The following is a 20,650-nucleotide window of genomic DNA, read 5'->3' as shown; positions in this document are numbered from 1 at the left end:
GCAACCTGATAATAAATTTCACAAACACTTAGAACTAGGTAGTGCATAAAAACATGGTTGCAGGTCTGCCATGTTGGACTTTTCACGGATATGAAAGGTAAACAAGTTTGAATCATAGCCAAAAGCACTCAGAAATATGAATAACAGCTTGGTAATGAATTTCACAAACATCCAAAACTTTGTAGTGCATAAAGAAACTTTGTAGTGCATAAAGAAGCAGTTGTAGGTCATAATAGTAATGGAAGACTATCAAAATATCCTCCAACCAGAAAGAAACAATGAACCACATGCAAACAAATGCTGGCATATTGACAATGAATTTTCAATTATGAATGCATATTGAGTATTGACAATGAATTCTGAATTATGAATGCATATCGAGTATTAACAATTAATTTTGAACACAAATGTTAAGGTTCTATAATGTACGTATACATGCTTTATCCATGTTTTTATATGAATATAATGTATATATACATGCTTTATCTATTTTTCATATGAACATTTTAAATTTTCCTATATATTTTAAATTTTCCCTATATTTTATATAGCCATCCCCTGCTGTCCCCAAAATTGGCAAAAAAAATTGCTGTCCCGGAAACTCGTCCCACTGTCCCCTGCCATCCCCGTCCTGGAAACTCGGGGTAACATAGTATAAGACATATAAACAAGTGAGGCAACATTTTTCTTGGAAAGCGCTTAAAAAGATGTAATGCAACATGTAAGAGAGTGCAGAGAATGTCAACAGAATAAGGGGGAGCATGTGTTTCCAGCGGGGTTATTACAGCTTTTGCGCATTCCAAATCAGAAATGGGAGAGTATATCTATGGATTTCATCATCGGATTACCAAAGCTTCAAGGTAAAGATTGTTTGTATGTAGTGGTTGACAAACTTACAAATTATACTCACTTTCATGCTATATCATCAGACTTTAAAGCACCTCAAGTGGCAGATCTGTTCTTCAAGGAGATTATTAAACTTTATGGGTTGCCAAAAACAATTGTGAGTGACAGGGACAGCAGGTTTCTTAGTATGTTTTGGCAGGAGTTATTTTGCTTAACAGGGACAAAATTAACCCCTAGTACCAACTATCATCCTCAAATGGTTGGACAAATGGAGATAGTGAACCAGTGGATTGAGGGCTATTTAAGGAAATACATAACATGCCAACATGGATAAAATGGCTGCATGTGGGTGAGTATTGCTACAACACAACCCATCACATGTTGATTGGGATGTCTCCTTTCAAAGCACTCTACGCCTAAGATGCTATTTCCTTCATGGACTTGATCTTGACTGATAGTAGAGTTCCCAGTGCTAAAGATATGGTGTGGCAAAGCAAGGACATTATGGAAGCCCTCAAGAAGAACTTGCGACAAGCCCAAAATCAACAAAAAATGTATGCTGATAGGCATCGCACTTAATGGACATTTGAGGTAGGTGACTTGGTGTTTCTATGATTGCAGCCTTACCAATAGTCTTCAATCAAAAGCAATGGGGTAGAGAAGTTAAAGCCACATTTTTATGGACCCTATCCGGTGATAAGGCAGGTGGGACAGGTAGCTTATGAGCTGGATTTTCCTCCTAACAGCAGAATTCATAACACCTTTCATGTTTCATATCTCAAAAAGGCTCTTGGCCAGCAGATTACCCACTTAGTGGAGCTACCTCCTATTGATTACGAGGGCAAGCTCATTCTTGAACCTGAAACAGTGCTGAATGTGAGAGAAAAAAGGTTTGAGGAACAAAGTAATTCCCAAATATTTGGTGAAGTGGAAGGGGCTGCCACTGGAGGATTTGGCATGGGAAGGAATAGAGAGTTTTGAGCATCCCAACCTGCAATTGCTTGAGGTCAAGAAATTAGAGGATGGGAGAATTGCTATGTTCCTGAAATGAAGAGGGGCCTTGGGCCCAAGTGGTGTTTCCTAATACCCCTTACGTGTACCATTTCGATCTTTTTAATAAATTGGAATTTTAGAATAAATGAAATTATACTAAAATTCTTGTATCGATTCTAGCCGACTAGTCTGTTTTAGTTTAGTTAGATTAAATCTAGATTGCCGGTTTGGGTTTGGGCACGGGTTCAGGTTCGAAGAACCCAGTACGCCGGTACAACAAAATTTTGAAAAGGGGTTTGGGTTCGTTTGGGTTCGTAAACATGTAAATTTTATATATATATATATATATATATATATATATATATATATATTTTGATATTTGTGAAGCCTATAAGCATGAATTAAAAATTTGCATGTCACATAGCATCATATAAACAACAAAACAAATATAAACTTGTAATCATAGCATCATGATCATACCATAATAGCATCATATACATCAAGTTTAATATCAAAATGACAAAATATTCAAGTATCATTGTTTTGACTTTCAACAATATAAACTTAAAGTTTAATCATCAAATGGATCATCTAATTCATCCTCCTCCTCATTGACATTGACATTAGATGAGCCAATGCCACTTGCACTTGCACTATAAGTTGGCTCAATTTCCGAGTCATCAAGTGTCAATGCAAGAAGCTGAGAAGCAGGAGCATCCAAATCAGTATACTCGGGCTCTATATCCCACATCTTTGTTTCCCCTTGTGTGTAGTCATGTTGTTTGTGTGAAAGAAGACGTAGGTTGGAATGCACATATATTAAATTCTCCGCTCTTTTTGATAGCAGCCTATTGCGCTTTACAGAGTGGATGAAAGAGTATGTGCTCCAATTTCTTTCTGAAGCAGATGAACTAGCAACCTATGAAGACAAAGTAAACAATTAAAGTTATACATTAATAAAAATAAAATTACTAGCAACCTATGAAGACAAAGTAAACTATAAATAAACTAAAACTTGTAAATTTAAAATTTTAATTAATTAAACTTACTTGTGATAAAACATTTATAGCGAGGGGTTGTAGGTGTTGGAAGCATGTGCCATGGAAGTACCACCAGCTATAAGCATCCTTCTTGGATCTATGACGAAATGCATCAACACTTAGACCATCCCCATTTGCAAATTCTATGAACTCATTTGTAACAACATCTTGCAAATCATCATCGGGATATAGTCTAAGAAATGCTGCCTTATACCCATCAGATACTTCTAGATTTCTCCATGGTGGAATCCTTCCTGGTTCATCAAGAAACTGATTGCTATAGTACTTAGGTGTCAAGGCATAGGCAAGAAGGTGCAAAGGAGTGGTCATCTTATTCCACCTTTCTACAATAATTACTTCCAGTTCTTTGAAGAATTTCTCTTGAGGATCATTCTCTTTTTCATTTATAGTGACCTTTATTTTTCAAGCATTGAGTCAACGCCATCATAAATCTCACCTATGCAAGGCCTATCCATGTCTGTATAGCGAATCATGCTCAGTGATACTTAGGAGATATGTAACAAGATCACACCATTTCTCACTCAATATTCTATCCCTAATTTTTTCTGCCCTCTCAGTGCTACTTTGCTTTCATACAGTCCAATTGGTGCTGATCACCATATTGTATAGTGCCACTCTAACTTTCACAAGTCATCTTAAGACGATTGTGTTTGATGCAAAACGGGTCTCAACAACCTATAACACAAATTAATGCCAAATGATTAAAAAACAAAGCCAAACTTTAAAGAAGAATACACAATATAGCTTACACAATGATATTATGAACATTGAAAATTAAAAAAAATCAGAAAATGTAAAATTAAATTACTATTTCACTTACCTTCAATAGCTCCAAATTCGAATAGGTTCTAAAAATCCCTTGAGACATGTGGTGGTTTGTGATGAACATCTGGATGTCCTTAGCCTTTGCATACACATCTCTGATCCATTTTATTTTTTGCCCAATCTTTTGTAGCATAAGATTGAGTGAATGTACCGCACAAGGTGTCCAAAAGATGTGATCATAGCGTTGCTCAACCAACAAACCAGCAGCTCTACAATTTTTTGCATTGTCCGTTATGACTTGGACAACATTGCGGGATCCCACAAACTCAATGGCGGAGATGAGAATTTTTGCAATAAATTGGCCATCTTTTATTTGGCCCTCACAATCCACAGCTCTCAAAAACATTGCCCCTTTAGGGGACACCGCTATGACATTGATCAAGGGACGGTTTTTAGCATCTGTCTACCCATTTGAAACAATTGTTACACTTGTCTCAACCCATGAACCCTTATGGGTTTCAATGCATCTTCAACCCTCTTCACCTCTTTCTCCAATAATGTTCCATGTACCTTCTCATAACCGGGGCCCTTATATCCTTTTGGAGCCTCATTAACACTTTTTATCATTTGCTTCCAATATGGGGAGCAAACAACATGGAATGACAACCCATTTGCATAAATGCACCTTACTACATCTTCGTCAGCATTGTCTCTACTCTCATTTTGGAATGCGGTTTCTAAAGGCCCCTTTTTTCTTTTACGTGTCAAGGGTGGTTCACTTTGAGGTTCATTTGTGGCAAAGAAGGGGTGGTCTTCTACTACAATAGTGGGATTAGAAGGGCCTTGCATTCCCTTTGTTTTCTTTGATGCGGTTTGGTTCAATCTACGGGCTTCCCTCTCTTCTGCTGCCTCATGCTCCCTAATATATTTCATCACTGTCTCATCTGGTATAGGTTTACCATTTTTTCTAGGGCATTTTTTGATGCCTCTTCCTTTTATTCCACACAAATGGCCTACCACCCGATAATATGAACTATTATGTTCAATATCACATCCATAGCATTTCCAACGGAATCCCCCACCTCCCGGAAGTTGTTTTATAATGTCCACATATTTCCATAAGGGAGAATTTGGATCATTTCTTTGTTTTGCAATTATCTGTTCATTGCCAATGGAGGAAGATGTAGATGCCATTCTAGTTCCTATGGCAAGAAATAATATAAACATATTCAAAAACAAAAACTAAATAATGAAAAAAAATTCAAGTTTCATGTTTGACAATTTGTGAAACAAAAATAGTTGGAAAAAAATGTCTAAAAACCTACCTCTTGCAGCCAATGGAAGCTTGAAAATGTATGGAAATGATGCTGCAACACTTTTGAAGCTTTAAAAATCAGTCTTCAACTCCTCTTTGATCTTGGAAGCCAAATTTTGTTCACCCTTTCTTCAACCTGCTCTCATAAAACTTTTGTTTGCAACACAAATGAGGTGAAATGAGTCAATAAAATGTTTTAGAAGTCAATTTTAGGTTATAATTTTCACTTTTTACAAGGCGGAATTGAAAAAAATTTAATTTTGCAATGTTTTTTGACTTTACGGGTCGCCCAGCCGCCCGGGTTCGACTAGGTCCGCTCGGGTTCGACTGGGTTCGACCAGGGTTGAACCCACTCTGGGTTTTTCGAACACTGGTCGAACCCAGGTTGAACCAGACCCGTACCACGGACCCTGTTGAACCCGGACCCGTACCAGGGCGGCCCAGGTGCGAACCCAGTAACCTAGGATTAAATGATTTTTATTTGATTTCTGGGCCGACCTTGTAGTGGTGGTGTGTAATATGGCACAGCCTCCTATAGAGGGGAGCGCTTAGCCTTATTATGTTATGCTTGGAAAAACTGGAATTGTCTCCGTGCATAAAGACTTGAGGGACAATCATCTCTCAGTCCAGGGAAGTTAGGACAAATCTCCCTACACTTGTCAAGCAGTTTTCTAATCACTAAAAACCTTTGACAAATTGCAGAAGGAAGGAGGAATGATTGCATTCTGAAATTGTGCATACAAGCAAAGGAGTCAGGGTGGGTGTCGACTTGGCTTTTTCTTCGATAGGCCAAGTCAAATCTATGAAATTTGCAGTTGTTGGGTGAACATGACATCCAGACTATTGATTCAATTGCCAGGTGGATATTATGCAGTTGTGAAGAATAAAACAGAGTGGAACTATTGATATGAAGCTGCCGTGAGTGAAGGTTAGGTACTGTGAATGTGATTTGGTGTGATTGAGAAGGAAGACTTGCTTGTAGCGATTAAGAGAACAAGGTGCCACTTCCAGGCACCATCATTGTGAGCTACCAGAGGGTTATCACGAGTTCTCTCTGCTGCGACCAAAGATTTCCAGCAGTCACGCGACCAGCACTCAGGTGGAGGTAGTAACTGATGCCTTGTTGACAGTGTGTTTTGTGACACCTGCCAATAAGAAGTCGATATCAGGATCACTCTCACCCGTGACATAACATACAACAAGCATGTGAAATGGAGATGGGTACCTCATTTGTGTATGCCATGTAACACCGATTCATCTATTTCCATGTTAGATGTAAACAGTAAACCTTTTTCTGTATAAAGAGGCTCTATAAATTGTGGCAATATAATTGAAATAAATCTGTTTCCTGAAGGCTGTTTCAATTTCCTTAAATCTGTGTGAGTGTATAAACGTCTTTTAGAACTTGGTATCTTTCAGAGAATTGCTGTGGTTATGAATGATCCCAAATTCCAATGATATTACATGAGTAATAATTTTGGTCTGCTGGTGGTAGTTCTGCTCATCATCTTTAAAATACCATATCCTGCACAACTCAAATTATCATTTATTCCAGGGAAATCTATAGTTGAAACAGAACCATATCCAAAATATAACTTAGCCACATTATTGTTTGGATATATTAGTTCAGGAAGCTCTCTCTTTCGTGAATTTAGTCCACATTTCTTGAAGGAAATCTAATACTTTTAACTTAGTCACCATGAGTCTGTTTCCTCTTTTGCGTCCTCTTGCTGAAGCTTTCATTCTCATTTCTGAATAGTTTTTTGGATTTTCTATGCTTTGCAATTGCCAAATTGTATATGCTAATATATTTTAATGCAGCAAGCTTTCTATTTATTTCGTGAATTAGTCCACATAACTAGAAGGAAATCTAATGCTTTTAACTTAGTCATCTCGAGTCTGTTTTCTCTTTTGCTTTTCTTTCCTTCTGCTAATCCCGTGAGCTTTTTTGATTTTCATATGCAGTACATCCTTTTCCATGATCTTTTGGGTTTAAAATTACAGCAGATTCTTATTTCTGAATAGCTTTTTGGATTTTCTATGCTTTGCAATTGCGAAATTGTATATGCTAATATTTTAATGCAGGAAGCTTTCTATTTGTTTCGTGAATTACTAAATTAGTCCACATTCCTAGAAGGAAATCTAATGCTTTTAACTTAGTCATCTTGTGACTGTTTTCTCTTTTGCTTTTCTTTCCTTCTGCTAATCCCATGAGCTTTTTTGAATTTCATATGCAGTACATCCTTTTCCATGATCTTTTGGGTTTAAAATTACAGCAGTGACAAATGTTGGTCTAGTTTGGTGCATTTAGAATAGGACAGCAGAACACTTATACTGAAATGCAAACTGATAAATTTATATAATTGAGAGAGATTATCATTATACTTAAGGTGATACTATTCAACTTTGGTGGATGTGATAACCCCCATGATATCACTTGATGCAAATTATTAAATAATATTAATATCCTAAAGAGGAAATAAATCATTAAATATTGTAAATAAATGATTAAAATATTAATGTATTTAATATATAAAATAATAAAGAAAAATATTATTAAATATATTATTAAATGTCAATATAAAAAATAATAAAAGAAATATATTTAATATATATTAAGAAAGTATTATTTAATATTTAATACATTTACAATGGCAATATTTAATAGATAATAGTTAGTATATTTAAAAACATCGAATATTTAAAATATAATAAAGTTTCCCCCCCCCCCCCCGCACAATATAATATTAACATATATTAAAACTTATTAAACCCCCCCACCCCCACAATTACCCCCGCACAAAGGGATGTGACGGTAAACGCAGCCTGGGCTGCGGTTACCCTCGCACCCCTTCATGCGGAAGGGGACCCGTGGAGGGGCACATCCCTTCACGGGGTTTAAAGGGGAAGCAGCAGCACGAAGTACGGGGGAAGAAAGGAGGGCGAGAGAAAAGAAAGGAAGGATGCCGCTTGCAGACCACAAACACCAACTACGATCTGCGGACAGGTAAGAAGGGTATGAGTCTTAAGAAATATGTGTGGACGTGTGTACCACACACACACATATATACCAATGCACATTTATAATTACGTGCATCACTAACGTTTATTCATATGAATATATTAATAAAGATAGATAACCAGGTAGAACACGTATGCATAACTAAGACCATTACAAAGGTTAATAAATATAATAAATATTCTAATATATATATATTAATGAATATTAATAATAAATATTTTTTATACGTATATTGATGAACATCAATAATGAATATTGTAATACATATGTTGACGAATATAAGTAATGAACATTTTATACATAGGTTAATGATGGTAAGGTCTATTGGATATATATATGTTAAAGGACACATTAGGAATATATGTGAATTGCGAAATGAAGTAGCATTAAATTATCAATGTATTATAAGGAAATCACATATTGGAGGCTATAGGGAGGAAACTCCTGTAGTCTAAGGGAGGGATTATGATAATCCCTAGGGCAGTATATGTATTGAAAATTGATATGCATATGTATGGCTTGGTTGATTAAACTCAACCAAGAAGAGACGGATTTGGCTGGTCTCCTTTGAGGATTTGGATGATGGAGGCATCACCCAAGGCAAGGAATAGACAAGGGTCTTCCTTGGATGGCTTGGGTGTAAGAGGTTACACCCAAGACAAGATTCGAACGCAACTTCGATTTTCTGAAGGGCTTGGAACCAAGGGGTTCCAAGAAGGCGAGCTTCACGGCTGCCTAAGGACATACTTTCGTATGGCATTCGTATCCTTTTTATTAGATGAAAATTATGATCATGCTAATTAAGTATTAAAGATAGATTGCAAATTTAAAGATGGTTTATATATATATATATTTATATGTTATATTCTAACAATCTGTTTTGCAGGACAGTAATCTCTAACTAGCAGGGACATTACAGTGGATCTACTGATGACCGTGCTTCACAATATAAATGCACTACTTCTGTATGCCTATCTTTCAAAAGTTTGCAACTGATACAATATAGAGGCACTACTGATATGGTTGGATGGATGGAATGGTTGCTTGAATAACTAATCATAACGTGATAATTGACATAAGACATAATTATAGCATTTATCAACTTGGGCAAACATTTGATGAGTTTTTATGGCTTATCAAAGCCTGGAACCATCTTTTAGTGATCTGTGATATACAATGCCGCTATGTTAGTTTTTAAGTTCTGACCTAAAGAGGATGCCTACTAGCAACAGTATCTAACTTTCCTAAAGTTGTTTTCACTACTGAATCAAAACTTCTCTCATATCACATAACTAGCTGTCCTAAATAATATAAAGGTTGGAAGGCTCAATTTGACAAAACAACCATCCTTTTACATATATGCATGTACAATAACATTGAATGAATTTGTAGTGATTCTTCTGGAGAAAACTGTATAGCAATCTATATTACACTCCATGATCCATCATCAGGTTGGTTTAGGTAGTAGATTGTGAAGATTGCAAATCATTGAGCCTGATGATGGATCAAGGAGTGTGATCCAAAAAGAAAAATTTCTACAAATTCATCATTATGGACTATAAAATCTAATTGATCCTTAGTAACATTGAATATTTGATTCATGTTGGACTAGTGCAACTGCTCTTTATATTCATGGTGTTTTTAGTCGTATTATTTAAGCTTTATCGTTAATACAAAATAGTGTAGCCCATTGTACAGTTTTTTGTGTTCTATGCCTATCACTTATACCATTCGTCAAAAATTTATTGCCACTTTTCTTCAAAGCAGGAAATGACAGAAAACCTTGAAGATGCAAGCAATGAGCTTATACTGGCCGATGAGGAAATTGTAAGATTTCAGCTTGGGGAAGTTTTTAGCCACATGCCAAAAGATGACGTTGAAAACAGGTTAGAATTGCTCAAAGAGGAGACTACAAAAGAACTCGAAAAACTAGAGGAAGAAAAGGAATCGGTTTTGTCACAGATGGCAGCGCTAAAGAGAATTCTATATGGAAAATTCAATGATTCCATTAATTTGGAAGAGGACTAATAATCAATCTTTTGCAATTTTATGTAAAATGACATGTTTAATCTCCCAAGGAATTTGGCCCACTTATATTTATTTCTTAAAATCTTGCAGTGAGATCCATACGATTTGGTTGCCAGGTTGGCATTTGAAATATGGCATTAGTATTTACTGAATGCAAATAGCATATCTCTCATAAGATCTTATGGTCAGTGGGAATTCCCAGTCTAACAGAGGTGCTCTGGGTACATCTGTGAATAATTTGTACGGAATGGTTGCTAGCTATGTATACTCTCTTTCACAATTTTCAATACTAGATATTAATTCTTCAATCAAGCCAATTTAAAAGTAATTTACAGGTATTCCAGAAGTTTGTATCACTACTGTTAAAAAGTTTAAAAAATTGGTGTGTAGATTAAGAGAAATGCCTTTACATTTTCTCGAAATCTAGATTTACATAAACAATGACTTTAGTGGTTTAAATGCTATCGGGGTGATAGGTTCAGCGAGACTTGAATTATTCAAAACCTAAACTTACACACACAATCTATCTGAGAAGATTATTGTAAACGAATACACTCTGACCAAACTTTTAATATAAAAAATATCAGATCTTTTGTATGAAAAATATCTTGGTTGGTTATATTTTAATATTGATATATATTTGAAATGGTTCAAGAAAATGGCTGAACCCTAAGCTTCAAGGCTCTGTTTTTGAATGGCCCTCTGCGATCCTAAGAGCAGAGTTTTTTTGAATTTTTTGAAATGCAGTGATAATCATATGTATTTACTCAAAATTAATACAAAATTTGGCTCTGCCTTTACCAACCAAAAAACAAAATAAAATATTGATATATATTGCTCCAAGTTCTTATAATCTTCAATTTCAGAAATGTCAATATTATATTATATAATCACCTTATGTTATATGTTTGAAGGCCTTGTTAACCGTATTAGTTGTATATAAAATATTTTTGACAGTCAATGGGCAGTTGATCTATTATTGAAGTTGAATGATTCTAAATGAGTCCATTAGAGATCAAGTCTTGCTAAGTGTAAGCTCCTGACATCATAAGGGATGAGGCCAGGATTGTGCCCTGGGTGAATTTGGCAGAATGGATATCCCTTAGTACTAGGCTCTTAGCTGAAGAGGTTTCAGCATAAAGGTTCATGCTTCCATATCGGATATCTAAAAGTTCTTTATGGATGATATAAAATCCTCCATCACAATAGTCCTGACTCGATAAAGCTTAGTTTGATACACATTTTCAATTGTCACTAGAATTTTTTTTTTTGCAGGTGATAGGGTAATTTTTAAATTGATTTGAGGCATAGTTAGAAAGCTTAATTAATAATTGGAATGAATATAGGTGAGTTTGTAAGGAGGTATTTAATATTTAGAAAAAAATAAACCTTTTTCAAGTATTGTTGAAATTGCCTACTTTATAATTTGCACTTGATTTATTGTATTTCTTTTAGTGTCTATTTTCTTAATATGTTTTCGATTGTATCTAATCAAATCTTTAACTTTTTTATTTATTGTAGGACGCAAAGTAAACATAACTAGTTTATGTATCTAATTCCTATATTTTAAAAAATCTGTAGCACCCTAGGCACTAACATAACCAAACTTAGTGTAACTAGTTTACGTTTCTGATCACTTCCCATACTTCCTAAATATTTGTAGCATCTTGGGCACTAATGCAATCATGGTAGTGACCTGGATACCAATGCTGTGTTTTTAGTTGTTGACGTTGTGTGATTGATATTATTGTGATTACTAATTTGAAGAGTAAAAGATTACCTTATATTGATTCGTCCACCCCTCTCCCCCTCTGTGTACCTTGTCATCACCATGATTGCAGTAATGTCCATGTGTAATGAACCATTTAAAACAATCAAAAGTCGACCTTTGTGGCGTTTTTTCTTTTCAAAACTGCTACCAATCATGCTAACTCTTCAAATAAGTCATATCAAACCTTATTATCCCATTCCCTTTCAAAAACTTTTATTTTAATATTTAGATTTTTCTATTATGTATCCAATTCTATGTTTTAAGGGTTTCTACTCCTGTTGGTTCTAGAGAAGCTTCTTCAGCTTCCATGGTGTTTGCAATCTTACTATTGCGACCACGATTACATCTCCATCGACCTTTAGCCTTTCACTCATTTATCAAACAACCCTTGACAGCCTTGGCAAAGTCCAAAACCTATGTTTCTTTGATCCAGTCTATGTCTCTTTGATACAGAGCACATAATACACACCAATAGGAAGCCTCTAGATTTACCTTTCTGAAGCTTTCATTCTCTGTATTTTAGTCTAGCACAAAACATCTAAATTAATACATAACTCCAATCTTCTTGAACTGCACCAAGGCAGAAATACATCAAATAGGATTTTGATTGCAATAGATTTCTAAGTGAGCCAAGCAATTTTTCTTGTTGGTTCGTGCCCATTTCCTCTTTTTAGGTGCAACATAATCTGTATTGGCAAAGCAAAATGGGAGCTTGCAGACCATCACGTATACACTTCAAAACTTTGAAGTCATTCCAAGTATAGCATGATTTTATGGGTTTTATTGCAATTTTAGGCAACGCGCCAAGTATTCCAGAATTAGGCCAATTTGCTTTTCTTTGCATCCTGAGCATTTTTTGTTCTGCACTTTTACAATACCGCTAAGACAATGTATATAGAACATGTCTATGCATTTCTGACTAGCACCTTTTTCATTAACCTTTGAATTAGGTGTGCTTCATCTCACCTTTATTGGTCTTTTCAACACTTTCTTGATTAGCATAAAAGGATGGCAAGTTTATGTTTTAGGTATCTAGATTTTGCGGAGTTCAAATCTTCTGGCATACAAAAAAAGTAATATTTTATTCACAAGACTGCTTTTTTAAGCTTAATGGAATAAATGAACATGGTACTACTTTATGTATTAAAATGTAGTTTAAATTTTTCATTGCATTTATGTATGGAGGTAAGACACTGAAAAAGGGTGGGTTTTGGTCTAAAGTGAGAATTTAAGTGAATAAAATATGAAAATTAAATTTCTAAAATATAGTTTAAGATTTTTTAATGATATTTATGTAGGGCTTGCAAATGTATTTGTTTGTGTTCCAATTAGTCCATTGATGGAGGTGTTTTTTTTTTGTTTGATCGGTAATATGTAGATTTTTATTGATATTCAAGGAATACATTAGAGTTTTACAAATTTTTTCAAAAAGCTTGAAGTATACAGGCAACCAATCCACAAAACATCTACCAACTTGTTGCCCCCATATTTGGCATACCTAAAATTTGAGCTTCAAATCGGTCTGAGTGTCTAAAGATCCAATAGGTGTTTTTGCGTAAACAGTGAACACGCAATCCAAGGTCTTTACCAGTCAGAATATGAAAAATGACAGAATTTTGAGAATTACTACAAATTGAGGGAAATTAGTTGACAGTCAGGATCTAAGCGTCATTTTGTATCACGTGGCCAACTTTCACTTGAACCCAGTTCATACTTTGTCATATTTTAAACTTTCAATTTTTGGTGTCTGTTGCCCCAAAATGATTAAAATATCTCATCCTAGGATTTGTCTTTAGGTTTAAATAATTGTGTGGACAAATTTTTTCTACTATTGACGCGTGTTTCAAATTTCAGGGCCTAAACTCCCTACCATTTGAAAGTTATGTCATTTTTCTCCAACCTAAGCAATAAATTTAAAATATTTAAATTATTTCTCAAATAATAATTTAATATTTTAAATTATTTTAATATGTCTGGTCATTTGCCATAAAAAGTTGTCTAAAAACATCAGTTGCATTCCTCCTTGATTCTGCTCCGTGTGCAATGGTTTCCAAGGTCAAAATCACACACTTTGAAGCAGAAGGTTAGAAATGCTCACTTTTTGAGCATTCTTAACTTCATTTCTTAACCTTTTGTCATATAGGTTAGAAATGCTCAATTTTTGAGCATTCTTAACCCATATTTCTAACCTCTCACAAAAAAGGTTAGGAATGCTCCAAAACTGAGCATCTCTAACCTCATTTTCTAACCCCGTGGGCCCGCTTTGTCAAGAAGGTTAGAAATGCTCCATTCTGGAGCATTCTTAACCTCCTTCATAAGAGTTTTAAAAAAAATGCTTATGAATAGGTTATGGACATTCATCAAAGCATACAAGGGATAGATGAGGTTATTCAGATGTTGTAGTTGCAAACTGCTCTGGAAGACAAGAATGCACGTCATGGAAGCTCAGACATGACATTTGAATTGTTTGATAGAATTCCTTAAAGAAATGTGGTCTTGTTTGATGCAATGATCACAAGATATGTAGAAAACCAATCACAGTATACATCAAATGCACAGAAGATAGAGTGATTTCATCAGAGGTTGAGTTGCAACTGCCATCAATGTCTTTTATGTTGAACGTGGAACCTGAACGGTAAACGAAATGCTTGACAAAATGCCTTAAAGAAACATGGCCTCAATAATTATATATTGCGGTTAAAATGCATGTGCATCGTGGAGCATAATCATGGTAAGCAAACTGTCTGATAAAATGTATCGAAGAAGGTATAAAGCAGCATATTATAATCTTAACATTGCACTCTTCTTGCTCACGAGCCAATGTGGAAGCCATTTAAGCACAAATGATAAGGGAGTTTTGCCAGTCGTCTAGGTTCTTTGGTAGACTTACATGCATCGTGGAATCATAGACAAGGCAAGCGAACTGTTTGACACAATGCTTCAAAGAGATGTAACGGTATGGAGTTAACTACCTTGCTCGAGATGAATTAATAGCTACCGATGAGCCCAACTATTTGTTTTCACCCATCTCCAACAAGGACGACAAATATTAAAGTTCCAATTGCTGCAGTCAATAGGAATGGAAAACAATGAAGCGTAGAAAACTGTTTGACAGTCTGCTTCAAAGAAATGATAGCACATGTGAAATGGTATGATCAACTTGCATGAAAATTGTGAATGCATATACAATGCATGCGAACTGTTTGACAGAATGCTCCTCAGAGATATCATCTTAAGGAATGAAATTAATGATTGCAGATTGTGTAGATGATAGAATCGTTGCAAAAATGCACTTGTTGACTATTGTAAACTTAGACAATGCGTGCAGTGTTTGACAAAATACCTTGATGGGATGTTGTATCATGGCACAATGATTATAGATAAATGTCTTACGAAGTTCTTGAGAGATGCGATGTATAGAAACATAGCCATGGCACACAAATTTTGACCAAATCTTCAGCGATATATCATCTCATGAAAGGGTATGAGATACATCAAACTGCCAAAGATAAATGATTTTTGTTAGATGTCATTGTTGCAAATATACTGGTATACATACATGCAAAATGTGGGAGTACATGACAACATGTGGAACAATTTGACTGTGAACTTTAAGAGATATAAGGAAATTCCTTGATTGAAGAAATGTGAGTGTGGAATTATAGACAATGCATCAAATTGTTTGACAGAATGCTTCAGATAGGCGAAATCTCATGGTGTGCAACGACTGCAAGGCAAGTGAAATGTTTGACAAAGTTCCTCAAATTGATGTCATCTCATGACATGTGATGATTGTAAGATTCGCACATTCAAAACTTAGAGCAAATGCAATTGGCGGGTAGAAAGCCAAATTATTTCTCAGCATCCTTCTCCGCCTGTGTCAAAATGGGAGCTTTGAAATAGAGCATGAACGTTGTGTTTGACAGAATGCCTTGAAAGAGATGTAATCTCACGGAATGCAATGTTTGCGAGATTCACAACAAAGACTTTAAAAAATATCTAGCAAATGCAAAATGACAGATGCAAATTCAATTTGATGAAAAGGGTTTACAATATTTCAAGAGATGAAAATGTAGTCAAGGCACGTAAACCGTTGGATAGAATACCTCAAAGAAATTGTGGTCTCGTGGTCTCACGGTGCAGATTTGAAAAGGCGCTTGAAAGTTTTCAAAGAAGAGGTTGAAGTTATTGTGCAAAATGTCAAAGGATTAAAAGATGAATGCATTGAACATTTGGAAAGAGCAGTGGAAAGTTGAAAAATCTTCAAAAGGTCTAGCATGGGAATATTCTTCCATCATAAATGCATGGTGTAGTAATTCATCAAGAGAGCCTTATATTCATGTACACAAAGTGTTGTATACTCGTGGCATCTCACAATGTTACCTTGGTTAAATATCAAAGATCTCAACAATTTTTTTGTAATTGCTTATATATTAGCATGGAGGTTTAATGGCAAAGTGGGATGCTTTGAAAAGGGATTCATTAAAGAAACACTACTTTCTATATTGTGAAGAACATCAAATTTGTTCCAAATAAGACTTAAGACATTCAATGATGGCAAACACCAACTCGCGAGGATTTGAATAAATTCAAGTGATAACAATCAAGTGAAGATACTTAGTAGATATAGAGGTGGTTGGAGAGCATCTCCTCAAAGACACGTTATTGTGGACAAATATTTCTTCATGTCAATGACCATTTTATCAATGCATGGGCGTATTGCAACAATCAATCCTTTAAATTCTTATGGAGAACCTCAAGGTGGTCTTTTCCTTTCAAATGGAAAGACATATTGAAAGTCCAAATGAAGTGGATGAAGACAAATAAGTACCTCAAAATAGCTTATTACTTGGTTATTCATCAAAGCTAAAAGTTTCAAATTCTCATTTTTAAAAGTGATTTAACTCACTTATTGTAACTAAAGTTAAAATTTGGACTTGACTTTTGTAAAAGGTTAGGTAAATCCTAACTTGTCTCAAAAAAAGGTAGTTACTAGAAGTAACAACTTAGCTAGTTATCCTAAGTGGTTAGGCTAAGTGTTTATGAGGTGGTTATTCTCTCAAGCCTATAAATACAAGGCTTTTGCATTGTAAAAGGGAGGACTTTTTACAGAGGGGAAAACTCTGCTGGAATTCTAGGAGAAACTTGTAATGACATTTTAATTTGCACTATGTATAGAAAGGATTTTGGACTTGTATATTTCCAAAAGGATAATGAAGAATACGTCTTAGTTCGTGTGTTCTAAATGTATTCATGTATTATCATTGCTGATTTCTCATATGTCAAATTGGTAGTCTTTTTATGCATATGTGATTTGTACAATTGATGTGATGATGCACAAGCAATCTTTGGTATCTCAGTTTGAATGTGTTGAAGTATCTTATCTCTCTGTATGTTGAGATTTGTTGTTCTTCTTTATCGCCATCTCATGGCTATGCATATTACCTTATAAACCCCCCTTGTAATTTGTTGCTAATGTTGAGAAATCTCAGTTGATGGTCGTATGTCTATTGTTGGGGTTTCTATCTTTATTTCTTTTTAGTTTTATGTTTTCTCCTTTATGTACTTTCAAGTTAAAAGTACACAAAAATCCTAAATACCCCTATCATACAAGGGAGCTGCCCCTCTCAAACACAAAGGAAGATTGTGGTTTCACTTCAATCTCTCCAACTGTTGGAACATTTGTCACTGCTCATCGGGCAAATAGGGTCAGTTTCAGATAAACGACCGCAGTGACAAATCTATTTACCAACACAACTGTAGCCCCATCCATCCACCATTACATCCATCAACTAGTTGGTTTTCATAAAAAAACACCAACAATATACCTGTCAAGGGTGACATAGTAGAATACCAAAAATGAACCCCAATTGACTAACAAACTACACAACTAAATCGTACCCGAATCCCAGACTGCAAAAACCACATTTCAAACAATGCATTTACACATCAATTATAAACGTTACAAAAAACATTCAGACAATATATATATATATATATATATATATATATATATATATATATATATATATATATATATATATATATATATATATATATATATCAACAATGACAGAGACAAAACAAAAAGGCATAGAGCACCCAAGACCCCTTCCGCTCCAAAAACTAGGGCACACTTTAGGCTTGTCTGCTCGGGCCTTCACTAGTAGTGTTCCACCTTTCACCACCCGCAACATCACCGATACACACCACTACCCTTCTTTTTTGCTTCAAACTCCGCACTCCAACCTGCTTTCTCTTACCTTTTCCCTTGGCTTCCTTCATTATGGGTTGACCAAAATTGTTGCCACAAAACTCTATCTCTTTCTCTCTTAGGTAGAGCTTGAGAGAGTCCCAACTGATAGCCACTTCTGCTCTATGTTCATCCCTATCTAGCCCAAAGGGCCAACAAATGAAGGGTACCAATTCCCTCAATTTGTGAATTTCGTCAATGTCAAGCCCTTCTCTCGCATCAAACCTTGCCCCGGGCATGACCATGTCCAACAACTCCATCAAGCCACAAAGCCAGTCGCCCTCCACACATTTTCGCAACACCTGAACCAAAACCTCCTCTTGTTCTCCTAGCTCCAGCCCCTAGGACAACACCATAGACATCACATCCACATTCACTTTGTATTTATGCATCGTCTTTAGAAAACACTCCCCCAACAAAGACTCCATAATGTGCACAAAGGCATCATCACTGAAGTTGAAGACAAACTTAATTCTCTTGTAGAGATGTCACCCATGAACACCAATTGTTACCTGGAGGTATGGAATGTAATTGTAACCTCCATCCCTTTCAACACCTCAACAACCACCGCCACTAGATGCATCCAAAAGCTACGCTCGAACATCTATAAATAATGCCCAATCACATCACCATATTCTCTACCTTACTAAATAATAAATGCATTTTAATGCCTTGCTGTACACAACCCCCCACGTCACCGTCCTCCGAATATCTGTAATCTTCCACATGTGCTTCATCCACTTCTTCAAATGATATTGCCCATTTGGACAATAGGTCAACAAATTCATTGCCTCCCCATCGCACATGTCATATGGTGTAGTTTCTGAACACATTTAAATCACTTTTAATTTTACAAATAAATTTATTTAAATGCCATGCTTGGGCTTCTCCTTTGATGATTGCATTTGTAATTATTTGTGAATCACCATTTAGATGTAGGTTTTTTATGCCCAATTTTATCCCCAATGAACAACCAATAACACTACTTTAGCCTCTGCTTCATTATTTGTACTTTTTGAAAGCTTTTGAGCTTCCATTACCAAACTGTTCCCCATTCGATCTCTAATCACAAAGCCAACACCTAATAATTTTGGATTACCCTTAGACACGCCATCAAAATTCGCTTTGTACCATCCTTGCAAAGGTGCTTCCCACTTTACTAAACACCTTTCACTATCATTCAAATTCACCCTACAAAGCCCATGAATGGGCTTGAACTTGATTTTTGGTCGACACCTTTTAATACGATCGTTTTCCTTTGTAAAAACAACCTTCTTTGAGTGAAATTGTGAAGCGGTTGCACCCACTACTTTTTCAATGGTGGCATTAATTCTGTTAAAAACTCTTAACTATTGATTCCGATTTATCCTGAAAGATCCTCATATTTCTTTCTTTCCAGATTTCCCAATTTTTTCATACACAAGAGAAGGGTGATTTCCTTTTACATACTGGCAATCCAATGAAGACATCCTTCAAAAATATTGGCAATGGCCCATGCCATGCTAATTTCTGTTGCACCATTCTCCAACATTGTATAGCAAAGTCACAATTTAGGAGCAAATGATCAACATTTTCCTCTTTTTTCACACAAAACACACTTTTTAGGACCCATAAATCTTGATCTTTTTCTTCTTTTTCCTGTTAGAATTCTACCTTTTATTGCCAACCATGCAAATTTGCCTTGGGTAAACACTCTTTCCCCCAACATAAACTGGTTGGCCATCCCTCTTCTCTTTCAGCTCTGTCAATAATTTGGTTTCCTATTTTCACTAAATAATTGCCATTCTTTGCTCCATACCACACCACTTTATCATCTTTATCTACTACAAAAACTCCCCTATCCTTGAAGATACCCTCCATCAGTCGTTTGTGATTCTCATTGTGTGAAACATTATCTACAGGTTTCCATTCCCAGTCTAGTTTGCCATCAACCATTTTTGCTTCCATGTAATCTCTAACCTTTGACCCCCAAAGGTCACATAGAATCCACCTAACTTCCTCCAAATTTCGATTGCTCCACAAAATTTCCAAGCTGTCCCAAGAGTCCAACCAAAAGTCTGCCCTCCTCCCATCTCAAATCTTCCATTTGATATGCTCTGTAATTACCTCCCCGCATGAGAGAATGAAATTCCATATAGTTGAACTTGTTGGTGGATTCTTGATAGTTAAAATCCTTTAATCCTCTTGACTATTTAAATACTTCGCCCTCATAATTTGTACCCATAACTGATTTGGGTTTTTATAAATGGACCAAACCAATTTAGCTCCCATAGCTTCATTCAGTTTTTGCCAACTCCTCAAACCAATCTCGCCATCTTTCTTTGATTTACAAATCTTTTCCCATGCTAGAAGTGAAATTTTATCTTCATCCCTCGCACCATTCCAAAAAAATTCCTCATTTTCTGCTCAATAATATTTAAAACCTTTATGGGAATCTTCATGCACATCATTGAATGCAATGGAATCGCTGAGATTATAGATTTCAACATCAAAATGCGACCTCCAGTATTAAGCCATCTACTCTTCCAACTATCCATCCTTTGCAAACAACAATCAACCAAACCCTTCCTAATAGAGGATTGACTTGCCCCTCCAA

The 20,650-nt window shown here is 35.7% G+C and overlaps 1 protein-coding gene across 1 annotated transcript in view; it reads left to right on the top strand.

Annotated features, from left to right (window-relative positions):
• LOC131071967 (probable prefoldin subunit 4) overlaps positions 1-10,342 on the top strand; it is a 32,447-nt gene extending 22,105 nt beyond the window's left edge. The window contains exon 3 of the mRNA XM_058007956.2: positions 9,770-10,342. Within this exon, the coding sequence (XP_057863939.1) occupies positions 9,770-10,030 (261 nt within the window). The 3' untranslated portion in view covers positions 10,031-10,342. The remainder of the gene's footprint in view (positions 1-9,769) is intronic.
• The last annotated feature ends 10,308 nt before the right edge of the window (positions 10,343-20,650 follow it).

This window comes from Cryptomeria japonica, chromosome 1 (genome assembly GCF_030272615.1).
Source record: "Cryptomeria japonica chromosome 1, Sugi_1.0, whole genome shotgun sequence".
Lineage (NCBI taxonomy): Eukaryota > Viridiplantae > Streptophyta > Pinopsida > Cupressales > Cupressaceae > Cryptomeria > Cryptomeria japonica.
This window is presented reverse-complemented; position numbering and strand designations above follow the sequence as displayed.